At 41.0% G+C, this 12512-nt stretch overlaps 1 protein-coding gene across 3 annotated transcripts in view; it reads right to left on the reverse strand.

Moving 5' to 3' along the window:
* Positions 1–12512, reverse strand: part of sufu (suppressor of fused homolog (Drosophila)) — a 160021-nt gene that overhangs the window by 17892 nt on the left and 129617 nt on the right. For all 3 annotated transcript variants that reach the window (XM_068002081.1, XM_068002080.1, XM_068002077.1), the window contains one exon: positions 2461–2595. In XM_068002081.1, coding sequence (XP_067858182.1) covers positions 2461–2595 — 135 coding nt within the window. The remainder of the gene's footprint in view (positions 1–2460; positions 2596–12512) is intronic.

A 12512-nucleotide genomic window follows, 5' to 3' on the forward strand; every position in this document is an offset into this window, starting at 1 on the left:
CTTCACTCAGAAGATTGTGAATATTTGGAATTCTCTACCCCAGAATGCTGTGGATGCTCAGTCGTTGAGTATATTCAAGACTGAGATTACATTACTTTTTCCAGATAGGATGGAATTTAACAACTTAAGGCTGAATACGATATGTTAGAGCATACAGAGTCATTAAAATTCTAACCTCATTTTGGAAAAAGCAGAGCACAGCAATAGCTTGGGTCAGTGGAAATCCAGAAGAGCAGAACCTTTATGGATTTTGTAGAATTATGAATGTATACGAGCTTTATGCAAATTCCATTAAAATCCAGTGAGGCAAGACTGTGCTACGCAATAGCAGCAGACAAACGTCATTTCAAATTGTTAAAAAAGGGGAGAAACTAATTTCATAAGTGTTCATATATTAACCAGCATGATTTCACTCCTTGTAATTCTTACATTTTCAAAATGAAATCTGCAGCAAAATCAGACTTACTGCTTTGCAATTATGTCTAATTATCTTAGCTTTCACTTAGTCTCTCTCCTCTCCAAATGATAGATACAAAAAAGTTAAAATGGCCATCTAGTAATTATCAGCCCAGTGTATTAATGCATTTTTTTAAAAAAAAAGTTGTACACCATTGTCATTTATGTTCTATAACATGTAGCAGCGAGATCAATAAATCATCTTCAGATCCATTATGTAACAGGAAATAAAAACAGAAAATGCTGGAAATACTCAGCAGGTCAGGCAGCATTTGTGGAGAGAGAAACAGAGTTAACGTTTCAGGTTGATGACCTTTTGTCAGAATTGGAAGAAGTTGGAGATTTTACAGTTTTTGAGCAAGTAGAGAGCCAGGAAAGGGTGGGGGGGGGGGTGGGGGGGGGAGGAGGAGAGGAAGGGGATGAAAGAACAAAAGGGAAGATCTGTGATAGCGTGGAGGGCAGGAGTGATTAATTGACAAAAGGGATATGATGCAAGGCAAAAGGGGATGGTAATGGGACAAGTAAAGAAACAAAAGATGGGTCTAGAGGAGCTGTAAATGGCAACGGCAGAACCATTAGCAGCACCTGCTGTCTGATAAAATGGGAGCAGTGATTATGATCTGAAGTTATTGAAATCAATGTCGAGTCCGGTAGGTTGTAAAGTGTCTAACTGAAAGACGAGCTGCTGTTCCTCGAGCTTGCGCTGAGCTTCATTAGAACAGTGTAGGAGGCAGAGGACATAACGGTCAGAACGGAAGTGGGACGGAGAATTAAAATGGCAAGCGACCAGAAGCTCAGGGTCATGCTTGTGGACTGAAAGGAGGTGTTCAGCAAAGCGATCAATCTGCATTTGGTCTCGCCAATATAAAGGAGACCGCATTGTAAGCAGTGAATACAGTATAGTAAATTGAAAGACGTACAAGTAAATCGCTGTTTCACCTTTCGGACACATTGATTTCAATAACTTCAGATCATAACCACTGCTCCCATTTTTTCAGTCAGCAGGTACAGGTAATGGTTCTGCTGTTGCCATTTACATCTCCTCTCGACCAATCTTTTATTTCTTTCTTTACTTGTCCCATTACCACCCCCTTTTGCCTTGCACCATCATCCCTTTTGACATTTAATCACTCCTGCCCTAAACCCTATCACAGACCTTCCCTTTTGCTCCTTCCTCCCCTTCCCCTTCCTTTCCTTGGTTCTGTACTTGCTTAAAAAATGTAAAAAATTTCCAACTTCTTCCAGTTCTGATGAAAGGTCAGCGAACTGAAACGTCAACTCTGTTTCTCTCTCCACAGATGCTGCCTGACCTGCTTTGTATTTCCAGCATTTTCTGTTTTTATTTCAGATTTCCAGCATCTGCAGTATTTTGCTTATGTAACAGGAAGTGTCAGGATTAATTAAAAGGATTCTTTATTGCTTCACTGATTAGTGTGGTTCATGAAGTTGCTACTATACTACATTAGTCTAATTATTATCTTGTAAATAAAAAAACAGAAATGCTGGAAATGCACAACTAGTCAATCAGTAGTGAAGAGAGAAAGATTGATGTGTTGGGAGCTCTGCGAAAGGATCACATAGCTGAAACATTAATCCATTTCAGATGCTGATCTGCTGTGCATTGCCAGCATTTGAGCTTTATTTTTTTCCACTTACGCCTTGTAAATGCCAGTTTATTTTGCTTTTGTGTTGCTGGACTGTCCACATGCAACATACTTTGTCTGAGTTGGTATAATAGACTGGAAAGTCTTTGCCTAGTCACTCTACAACTAGTTATTTTCCCACCCAGTGGGGAAATACCTTGTCTACACCTCAGCATGGCTGAAATTAAGAACTGACATCCTATTGCACTTTGTTGCTACAGTCTTGCATTTTGATACTTCTATGCATTTATTACCGATATTTCCTCTGATCCTGGTCATTGCTAGCTCAAATACGATTCGTATTTTCACAAGTAAGGCTTTCTGGATTTCATTTTTTCAGCAAAACTTAATAACTGTTCACCTCAGTGACAGTGGAATAAGAGTTCCAGATTCCTGGTTGAATTTAAGGTGTACACTCTCCAGCTGCCTGGTGCGGACCAATTCATGAGGAACAATAGCAGCAGAACTTTCACTCTCCAAACTATCTTTCCTAGTCCTAGAAAACAGAACAGGGAAACAAATTAAAATTGAGAAATATTTAAAGAAAATATTAAAACCTCATTTCAATTTGCTACAAGTCTAAACTTTGAACTGAGCCAATTATATTTCAGACATTCTGGGGTTCTGACATAAATTCAGTGGCAGGCGGCCAGGAACAACTTACTAAAATGAGAAGTTTTAGACTGCAACGTAAGTGGTTATCACCTCCGAATAACCCAATTTCAAAATGTGAGGACGACACCAAATTGGGGGGTGTAGTTAATACAAAGGAAGAGTGCATCAAAATACAAGAAATGCGTCAAATGCAAGAAGACATTAATATACTTGCAGAATGGGCATGTAACTGGCAAACTAATTTCAATATAGTTAAGTGTGAGGTAGTGCATTTTGGTAGGAAGAATAGGAGGCCACACACTCCTTGGATAACAAGGCTAAATGGGGTAGAGGAGCAAAGGGATTTGAGGGGTACAGATACACAAATCACTAAAAGTAGCAATGTAGGTTAATAAGGCCATAAAAAAGGAAAACCAAGCACAGAGGTTCATTTTTAGAGGAATAGAATTGAAAAGCAGAGAAGTTATGTTAAACTTGTACAGAACTTGTTAGATCACACATGGAGTACTGTGCACAGTTCTGGTCTCCAGGTTATAAAAAGAATACAGTGGCATTGGAAAAGGTGCAAAAAGGATTTACTAGAATACCACCAGAACTGAGAGGTTATACCTATCAGGAAAGATTGAGTAGGCTGGGGCTCTTTTCTCTAGAAAAAAAAAAGAGAAGGCTGAGGGGTGATCTGAAAGAAGTCTTTAAGATAATGATGGGGTTTGATAGATGTAAAGAATCTTACAACACCAGGTTATAGTCCAACAGTTTTATTTGAAAATCACAAGCTTTCGGAGCTTTCCTCCTTCGTCAGGTGAAAGCTCCGAAAGCTTGTGATTTTCAAATAAAACTGTTGGACTATAACCTGGTGTTGTAAGATTCCTTACATTTGTCCACCCCAGTCCATCACCGGCATCTCCACATCAGGGTTTGATAGGGTAGACGTAGAGAAAATGTTTTCACTTGTAGGGGAGCCCAAAACTAGAGATCATAAATATAAGATAGTCACTAATAAATTCAATAGGGAATTCAGGAGAAACTTCTTCATCCAAAAAGTGATGAAAACGTGGAATGCGTTACCACAAGGAGTAGTTGAGGCAAACAGCATAGATGCATTTAAGGGGAAGCTAGATAAGCACATGAAGAAGAAACGAATAGGAAGGTATGCTGATAGGGTTAGATGAAGAGGGGTGGGAGCAGTCTCGTGTGGAGCATAAGCACTGAATTGGGCCGAATGGCCTGTTCTGTGCTGTAGACTCAACGTAACTCTGTCCAGCAGTTACTCACTTGGAGCCATTGGAATACATAACACAATTCTCACTGGTTTTCTGAGGTGCATAAATATATAACTTCATCTATCTGAAAAAACACATATTCGGACACATACTTGAGTGATAAATACATAAATTTCTCACTTCCCTTGGGTAAAAAAATGCAAAAACTGCTATGTATGATAAACTGAATTATGCCAAAGCAAACCTCAAGTTTCCAGCTCATGTCTCACTATTCCAGATCATGTCTCACATTTACAGGAATTAAGAGTCAGGAATCAGAATCAGCACTTGACCTAATGGGCAACTGCATTATGAAAGTTCATGCAGTACGCAACCATGCGAGTCACAAACAGAAATGTGCTTTAGATAGTTTGCTTGAAGTGTTACACATGCACTACCAAGTTACTATTTTTGGATAAATGGGAGGGCGGGGGGCGGAAATTGGCAAGTTTAACAGAACTGAATTGCCAACCTAAATTGAACGCTCTCTTCCCCCTCTCCCACAAAAGATGATAACAGTAAAACCCACAGCTAGCAGTTATTGCACTTAATAGTTAGTTTATTACATTGTTCCTTACGGAAGATCGGTGAATTTTGAAGAGGGAGCATAACTAAATTAACCAGCTACGTGTGCAATGTTGAATGCAAAAATTGCGATAATTTAATACGAATCAGGTCAGTGCAACACAAATTATATTATTCATAATACAATTACAAAACATTAAAAAAGCCTTGGCAGCTAGTTCTCAGAGGCAACAATGCTCCATTCAAGAGTAATTTATCCCATTTAAAAAAAAATGAATTCAATGTATTAACATCCTTACTCTGAACAAACTGCACTACCTTCCTATTTAAACTGGTCAGTGCTCTTGTTTGTTATTATTTTCTCCCGTTCCCCATCTAAAAGCAAATTCCTCTGGTACCTCACCCAAATGAACATTATTCATGTGTGTGCTTGACAGCTGATGTCATTAGGCTGTTTTACCATGGGAAGCATTGGGACCAAACCCAATTCTATCCCCAACTTGCATTTCCAGCAAGTATGGCTGGGTATTGATCAGGACCAGCAATCCTGGTTGACTTTTCCCTATGTTAACCTGGGCAGATGAGGCCCTTTGTAGAACCCCAACCAGAAGGAGGGAGTGGGAGGGGGGGGGGGGGGTGAGTGAGCAAGAAAGAAGGAATGGGGTGGTTGGGGGAGGACACTTAAGTATAGATATATAAATGCAGAGTTGGTTTTTAAGATGGGTACAAATGTAGCAAGATGAAGAGATTTAGGGAGCTCCAGATGTGAAGGCATATTTACTGTAGGCTCTGCCATCAATTGCAGATCACAGGGAGGGGGAAGCATACAGTAGACTGCAACTGAAAGAGAGGAAGGTACAGGCAGGGTCATGGGATTGGAGCAGATGGTAAAAGCAGGAGCAGATAGATTAAAGCATGGAAGGAATCAAAGTCAGGGATAAAGATACTGAAATCAATATGTTGAGAGAATGGAGATCAACAAAGATTGTGGCAATAGTTGAGCAGATCGGACACGAGGAAAAAAGTCTGAATGAATTGGATTTTATGCAAGGTGGTGCTTGGGAGGACAGTGAGAAAGAGCGTGGAAAATTTGAGTCGAGAGGTGACAAAGGTATACAGGAGGGGTTCAGCACCTTTGGGAGATAGGTGGGGTAGAGACGGGCAATGTTTCAGAGTTAGAAGCAGACAGCCTTGGTGATGGAATGGATGTGGAGTTTGAAACAAAGCTCAGGGTCAAGGAGGACAGATGTGTACCCTCAGGTTGCACTTGAGTGGGCATCTAGGAAGGAGGATGGGACCAGAGGAGCATGTAGTTTCTGGTGGAGCTGAAAGGATAACTTTGAACTTGCTCATCCACAACTTGGTCGGACAGCCTATCCACAGCAGGACAATTATGAGGTCAGATACACACAAAGTGGACAATATTTTTGCAAATAAGGGGGAAGCTTGGAGGAGAAAACTTTAACTGGAAAAAGGAGTTTGGTATTATCCTTGCTCTCCAGGGTGATCCTGGACTAATAAGATGATTTGGTTGTACAGATAAATAGGCATTTTTTCTTTTAAATGTTGAAGGTCTTGCAGCTAGACTCAGCAGAGTACGGCTCAGTTAATCGAGCTATCTATTGTCGGCTAAGATCAACTAAGGTGCAATGAATTTAACAGGATCAGCTAAGGTGCAGCTAAGATCAACTAACTCAGCACAGACCAGAGAGTAAATCTGCAACATTTGTTCGCTGTACAATTCAGCTGCTTGTTGGAGAAACTTGCTGAGTTACTGGGGGAAAGCTAATTAATTTTCAATCTCCGATGTTGCTGGTTTATTTTCAAGATGCAGCAAAGAGAACAGCAGGAAAAAATAAATCTAGAAATGAAAATTCCAAAACTGCAAAAACAAAATGGCCCGAGTTGGGCCAATGAAAGCATATATTATCTGCAAATGACCATTTGCAACATTCACAACTTGGCAAATAATAAAACAAATGCTTTGCAAACTAATGGTCACTGCTCTTACTTGTCCTAAAAGATTGGCCAAATAGTCATCAATTTGTGGCATCAGCTTTTTAATCATGCTAAATCAATCACCTTCATCTGATGGGGATGCCCCAAGAATGAAATACAGATTATTGTAGTAGACACTGGTTAGCTGAACGTATGTCATTCTGCCAGCCATTAAGCAGCATCAGCTTTGCAGATAGAGGGGATAAGCTTCTGTGCACCTCTCAGGTAGGGTGAAGAAGAAGTGTAGAGAGGAGGGAAGAGATAAAAATGCGAGGGAAAGACAAAGTGAATTCATTAATTTAAAATATGTTGAGCTTCATTGGTAAATTTTACAGCATCAGGACCAATATTCTAAATAGGGATCTGCACAGTGAAGATAAAAGGACATTAAACCCTGCACCTTAGCTGATTCTGTTAATTCACTGCACCTCAGCTGCTTCTATTAAATTCACTGATGGGGAGAAATCCAGAATCCAATATGCTGCTGTTTTGAATTGAAACATCCTACATCAGTGTCATATTAAACATATCGGATATATAACTGAGCAGGGGGAAAATAAGTAGGTGGGTCGCAAGGATTTTGTTTCCATGATATCAGGAAAATCAACATGTTAAATCAATAAGTGCAAATTTGCTTCTCAGTTTATTACTGTGCAATAAATAATTACTCGAGTAAGCAAAAGTAGCAAGATTCATTAGTATAGCTATTGGAGTAGTGAAATAAATAATTCACTCAAGATCACTGAAATGCTGTTCACATGTGTTTACATATCCTAAGATGACTTTTTGCATCCCATTTCTCCCAAACAGTTTTTTTTCCATCATGTACCACAGGTATTGGTTATTGAAAATACTGATAATGGACATCATCCATCACAACTTAAAATCATACAATATAATCAGTACTACTTTTAGAACACAAAATGCAAATGAATCCTACTTTCTCAAAATTACATGTATGTCATAATATACAAGTGCTATTTCGCAAAAGATATTTGAGCAATGGCTGATTACCATGTTAGGAAGTTACAGTCGCCCTGTTAAGATTATAGCCACTCATTCTTTCAGTCACAACCTACATCATTTTACAATAAAGGATCACTCTAAAATTCCTCTTTCATAACAAGAATTTCCAATCAGCTACCAATTCTAACCTGGGTCTTTTATGCTTGGCTTCAGATTCTGAAGCATCTCAGTGACTGGAAATGTACAAAGTTAAAAGGGGTAGTGATGTACAGAGGGGTTGCATCCAGGGATAAAAGATTTATATAAGCCACATTTTAGCACCAGCAGCATCCAAAGATATTAAAATGAAAATCTGCTGCACTATGAAGCAATAGGTCATTGATCCACATTAAAGGAGTGGGGAGGAGGGGAGGAAGGGAGGAAGAGAGTAATCCAAGAGCAGAGAGTCATAAAGGGCCATGCTTGTGCAACGCTCAGCAATGCATTTTCAACAATGACATTAGCAAAGTCCTGGGAACAAGTCTCTTTAATCAGACTGAATTGTAAAGGGTGAAAATAAAACCTATAGAAAAATAACTGGGAAGGGAAAGGAAGAAAGAAAATAAGAAGCTGAATAGGTAAAGAAAGATCATAAAAATTAAAGAAAATTGGTGTGTAAATGAAGCTATGTCATTAGAGTTTGCAGCATGAGCTTGAAATTCCAATTTGAATCCTGCCCTTTAAACAGACATGTGGAAATAGAGGATATGTGTGTTTCAGTGTACAAAGGCAGTGTACCACTTAAGACACAATCATGTATAAATGCAATCTCACAATTAGGATTAGTGCAGAGTGTTTTTCTTCTCACCAATTCCAATTTAGCCAACTGGCCACTCAAGCGTGAGTATAGTTGGAGTATCATAGTATCATATCATAGTAGGTACAACACAGGAGGCTGCCATTCGGCCCATCGTGCCTGTGCCAGCTCCTCGAAAGAGCGATCCAATTAGTCCTATTCCCATGCTCTTTCCCCTAGCCCTCTAAATTTTTTCCCTTCAAGTATTTATCCAACTCCCTTTTGAAAGTTACTATTTAATCCGCTTCCATCACCCTTTCAAACAGTGCATTCCAGATCATTACAACTCTGCTGCCTAAAAAAACTTTTCCTCATGTTGCCTCTGGCTCTTTTGCCTGTCACCTTAAATCTGTGTCCTCTGGTTACCGACCCTTCTGCCACTGGAAACAGTTTCTCCTTATTTACTCTGTCAAAACTGTTCATGATTTTGAACACCTCTATCAAATCGCCCCTTTGCCTTCTCTGTTCTGAGAACAATCAAAGCTTCTCTAGTTGCTAACTGAAGTTAGTAAATCTCTTCTGGACCCTCTCTATCCTTTCTAAAGTATGGTGCCCAGAATTGAACACAATACTCCAGCTGAGGCCTAACCAGTGTTTTATAAAGGTTTAATGTAAACAATCTTACACCACCAAGTTATAGTCCAACAATTTTATTTGAAAATCACAACCTTTCGGAGGCTTCCTCCTTCGGCAGGTGAATGTTAGGAAATCCTGACATTTCCTGACATTCACCTGATGAAGGAGGAAGCCTCCGAAAGCTTGTGATTTTCAAATAAAATTGTTGGACTATAACTTGGTGGTGTAAGATTGTTTACATTTGTCAACCCCAGTCCATCACCGGCATCTCCACATCATATAAAGGTTTAGCATAACTTCCTTGCTTTTGTACTCTATGCCTCTATTAATAAAGCTGAGGAGCCCATATGCTTTTTTAACTGCCTTCTCAACTTGTCCTGCCACCTTCAAAGATTTGTGTGCGCGCTCCCCCAGGTCTCTCTGTTCCTGCATCCCCTTCAAAATTGTACATTTAGTTTGTATTGTCTCTCCTCATTCTTCCCATCAAAATGCATCACTTCACTGCGTTAAATTTCATCTGCCATGTGTCTGCCCATTTCACCAGTCTGTCTATGTCCTCCTGAAGTCTGTTACTATCCTCCACGTTGTTTACTTTATTTCCGAGTTTTGTCTCATCAGCAAACTTTAAAATTACACCCTCTATACCCAAATCCAGGTCATTAATATACATCAAAAAGAGCAGTGGTCCTAATACTGACTCCTGGGGAACACCACTGTATGCTTCCCTCCAGTCTGAAAAACAACCGTTTACTACTACTCTCTGCTTTCTGAGCCCTAGCCAATTTTGTATCCATGCTGCCACTGTCCCTTTAATCCCATGGGCTTTAATTTTGCTAACAAGTCTATTACGCAATACGTTATCAAATGCCTTTTGAAAGTCCATATATACATCAACCACACTACCCTCATTAACCCCCATCATTACTTCAAAGAACTCAATCAAGTTAGTCAAACACAATTTTCCTTTGACAAATCTGTGCTGACTTTCATTTATTAGCCCAGACTTTTCCAAATGCCAGTTAATTTTGTCCTAGATTATTGTCTCAAAGTTTTGCTACCACTGACGTTAGGCTGACTGATCTATAATTGCCGGGTTCATCCCTCTCTCCTTTTTTGAACAGGGCTATAATATTTGCAATCCTCCAGTCCTCCAGCACCATATCCAAGGAGGATTGGAAGATTGTGGCTAGAGCCACTGCAATTTCCACCCTTACTTCACTCAGTAACCTGGGATGCATCCCATCTGGATTGGGTGACTTTTCTCCTTTGAGTACTGTCAATCTTTTAAGTATCTCCTCTTTATCTACTTTTATCCTATCCAATATCACTACCACCTCCTCCTTTATTGATACAATGGCAGCATCCTCTTCTCTAGTGAAGACAGATGCGAAGTATTCATTTAGTACCTTAACCACGCCTCTGCCTCCACAAGAAGATCTCCCCTTTTGTTCCTAATCGGTCCCATCCTTCCTTTGACTACCTTTTTACTATTTATATATTGATAAAAGACTTTTGGGTTCCCTTTTATGTTAGCCGCTAACCTATTCTCAATTTCTTTATCCCACTTATTCCCTTTAGATCTCCTCTGCACTTTCTGTATTCAGCCTGATTCTTTACTGTATTATGAACCTTACATTCATCATAAGCCTCCTTTTTCTGTTTCATTTTAATCTCAATGGGCTCAATTTTCAAATGGAGCAGGGAAGGGGGCGGGGGGTCAATTTGAGGTCGGAAAAACCATTAGCACGGGTTTCCCGGGCGTCCTTACGATTTTTACGTAAGAACGTTTTTTTTTTGAGAGTTTCCAGTCGGACAGACTGACAGGCTAGTCTCAGTCAGATGGGGATCCAGCCAGGGAGACGATGTCTGCAGGTAAGTCTTTGTTTGTGTGGGTGGGCAAGGGGTACAGGAGGGCGAGGACCAGGGTTGCGGATCAGTTGGGTGGGGGGGGGGGGGGGGAGCCACGATCCGGGGTGTTGGGCCTGGGGTAGCACTCCTGCTTCTCCGGGCCTACAAGCTGTGCCTTTCTAGTCACTTACATGCAGTCTCGGGGCCTTCTCGCCTCCTTTCATGAGGCTTAAAACAGAAGGCCCGGGAATCCCGGCCCTCCGGGTTTGAAATGGGGAATTAGCTAAAAATGGGGGCCTGAAGCCTCCTTGAAAGTTTTAAGGCCCGACCTGCCTCCTGAGAGTGGGTTGGCTGCCCACCCCTTGTCCTGCCCCTGTGAAAACCGGAAATGGACGGGTTGGGGGCAGGTCTGAAATGGTGGCAATTTTCAATGCCCCGCCTGCCCCCAACCCACCCGTTTTTTACTTTGAAAATCGAGCCCCATATCTTTGGCCATCCAGGGAGCTCTAGCTTTGGATGCCCTTCCTTTCCCCCTCATAGGGATTTGTCCACTCTGTAACTGAACCAACCTAATCTTGAAGGACTCTCATTGTTCAATTACTATGTTGCCTATCAATTTTTGATTCCAATCCACCTGGGCAAGATCCCTTTTTAACTCACTGAAATTTGCCCTCCTCCAGTTAAGCATTTTTATATTTGATTGTTCCTTGTCCTTTTCCATAACTATTCTAACCCTAATGATATTATAATCAGTGTTCCCTAAATGCTCCCCCACTGAAACATGCTCCCCCAGTGAAACATGCTCCACCTGCCCCACTTCATTCCCCAGAACTAGATCCAGCACAGTTCCCTTACTGATTGGGCTGGAAACACACTGTTCCAGAAAGTTCTCAAACACATTTCAGGAATTCCTCCCCCTCTCTACACTGTTATTGTCTTAGTCTATATTGGGATAATTGAAGTCCCTCATTATCACTACTCTATTGTTCTTTCATCTTTCTGTAATTTGCCTGCAAATTTGCTCCTCTATCTCCTTCCCACTATTTGGTGGCCTATAGTATACACACAGTAGCATAACAGCTCCGCAATTATTCCTTAATTCTAATCAAATAGATTCTGTCTTTGACCCCTCAACTACATCATCCCTTTCCAGTGCTATAATAGTTTTTTTGATCTATACTGCCACCCGCCGTCACTCCCCCGCCTTTTTTTTTCCTTCCCTCTCTTTCTTGAATACCTTGGAGCCAGGAATATTAAGTACCCAATCCTCCCCTTCTTTGAGCCAGGTCTTTGTTATTGCCACTATAACATAGTTTTATGTGGCAACTTGAGCCTGCAGCTCACCAACCTTATTTACCACGCTACGTGCATTTACGCACATTCACTCCAATCTCATCTTAGATTGCCTGGCATTTGTCCCTGCTCCGATCCCTCCTATTTCTGAACTATTCTTCACTCTAATGCTACACGTCCCTCCCAGTCCTCTGTGCACCTTGTTTCTCCTCTCTAATGTTTCCTCCAGGTGCCCATCCCACTGCCAAATTAGTTTAAACCCTCCTCCTCAGTACTAGTTAACCTCCCACTGGTCCTAGCTCTGTTGAAGTGCACCCATCCATCTTGAACAGATCCCTCCTGCCCCAGAGCTGGTCCCAATGCCCCAGTAATCTGAAGCTCTCCCTCCTGTACCATTACTCCAGCCACGCATTAACTGTCTTACCCTACTATTCCTAGTCTCACTAACGTGTGGCACTGGGAGTAATCCAGAGATTACTACCTTTGAGGTCCTGC

Source organism: Heptranchias perlo, chromosome 21, assembly GCF_035084215.1.
Source record: "Heptranchias perlo isolate sHepPer1 chromosome 21, sHepPer1.hap1, whole genome shotgun sequence".
In the NCBI taxonomy this organism is placed as follows: domain Eukaryota; kingdom Metazoa; phylum Chordata; class Chondrichthyes; order Hexanchiformes; family Hexanchidae; genus Heptranchias; species Heptranchias perlo.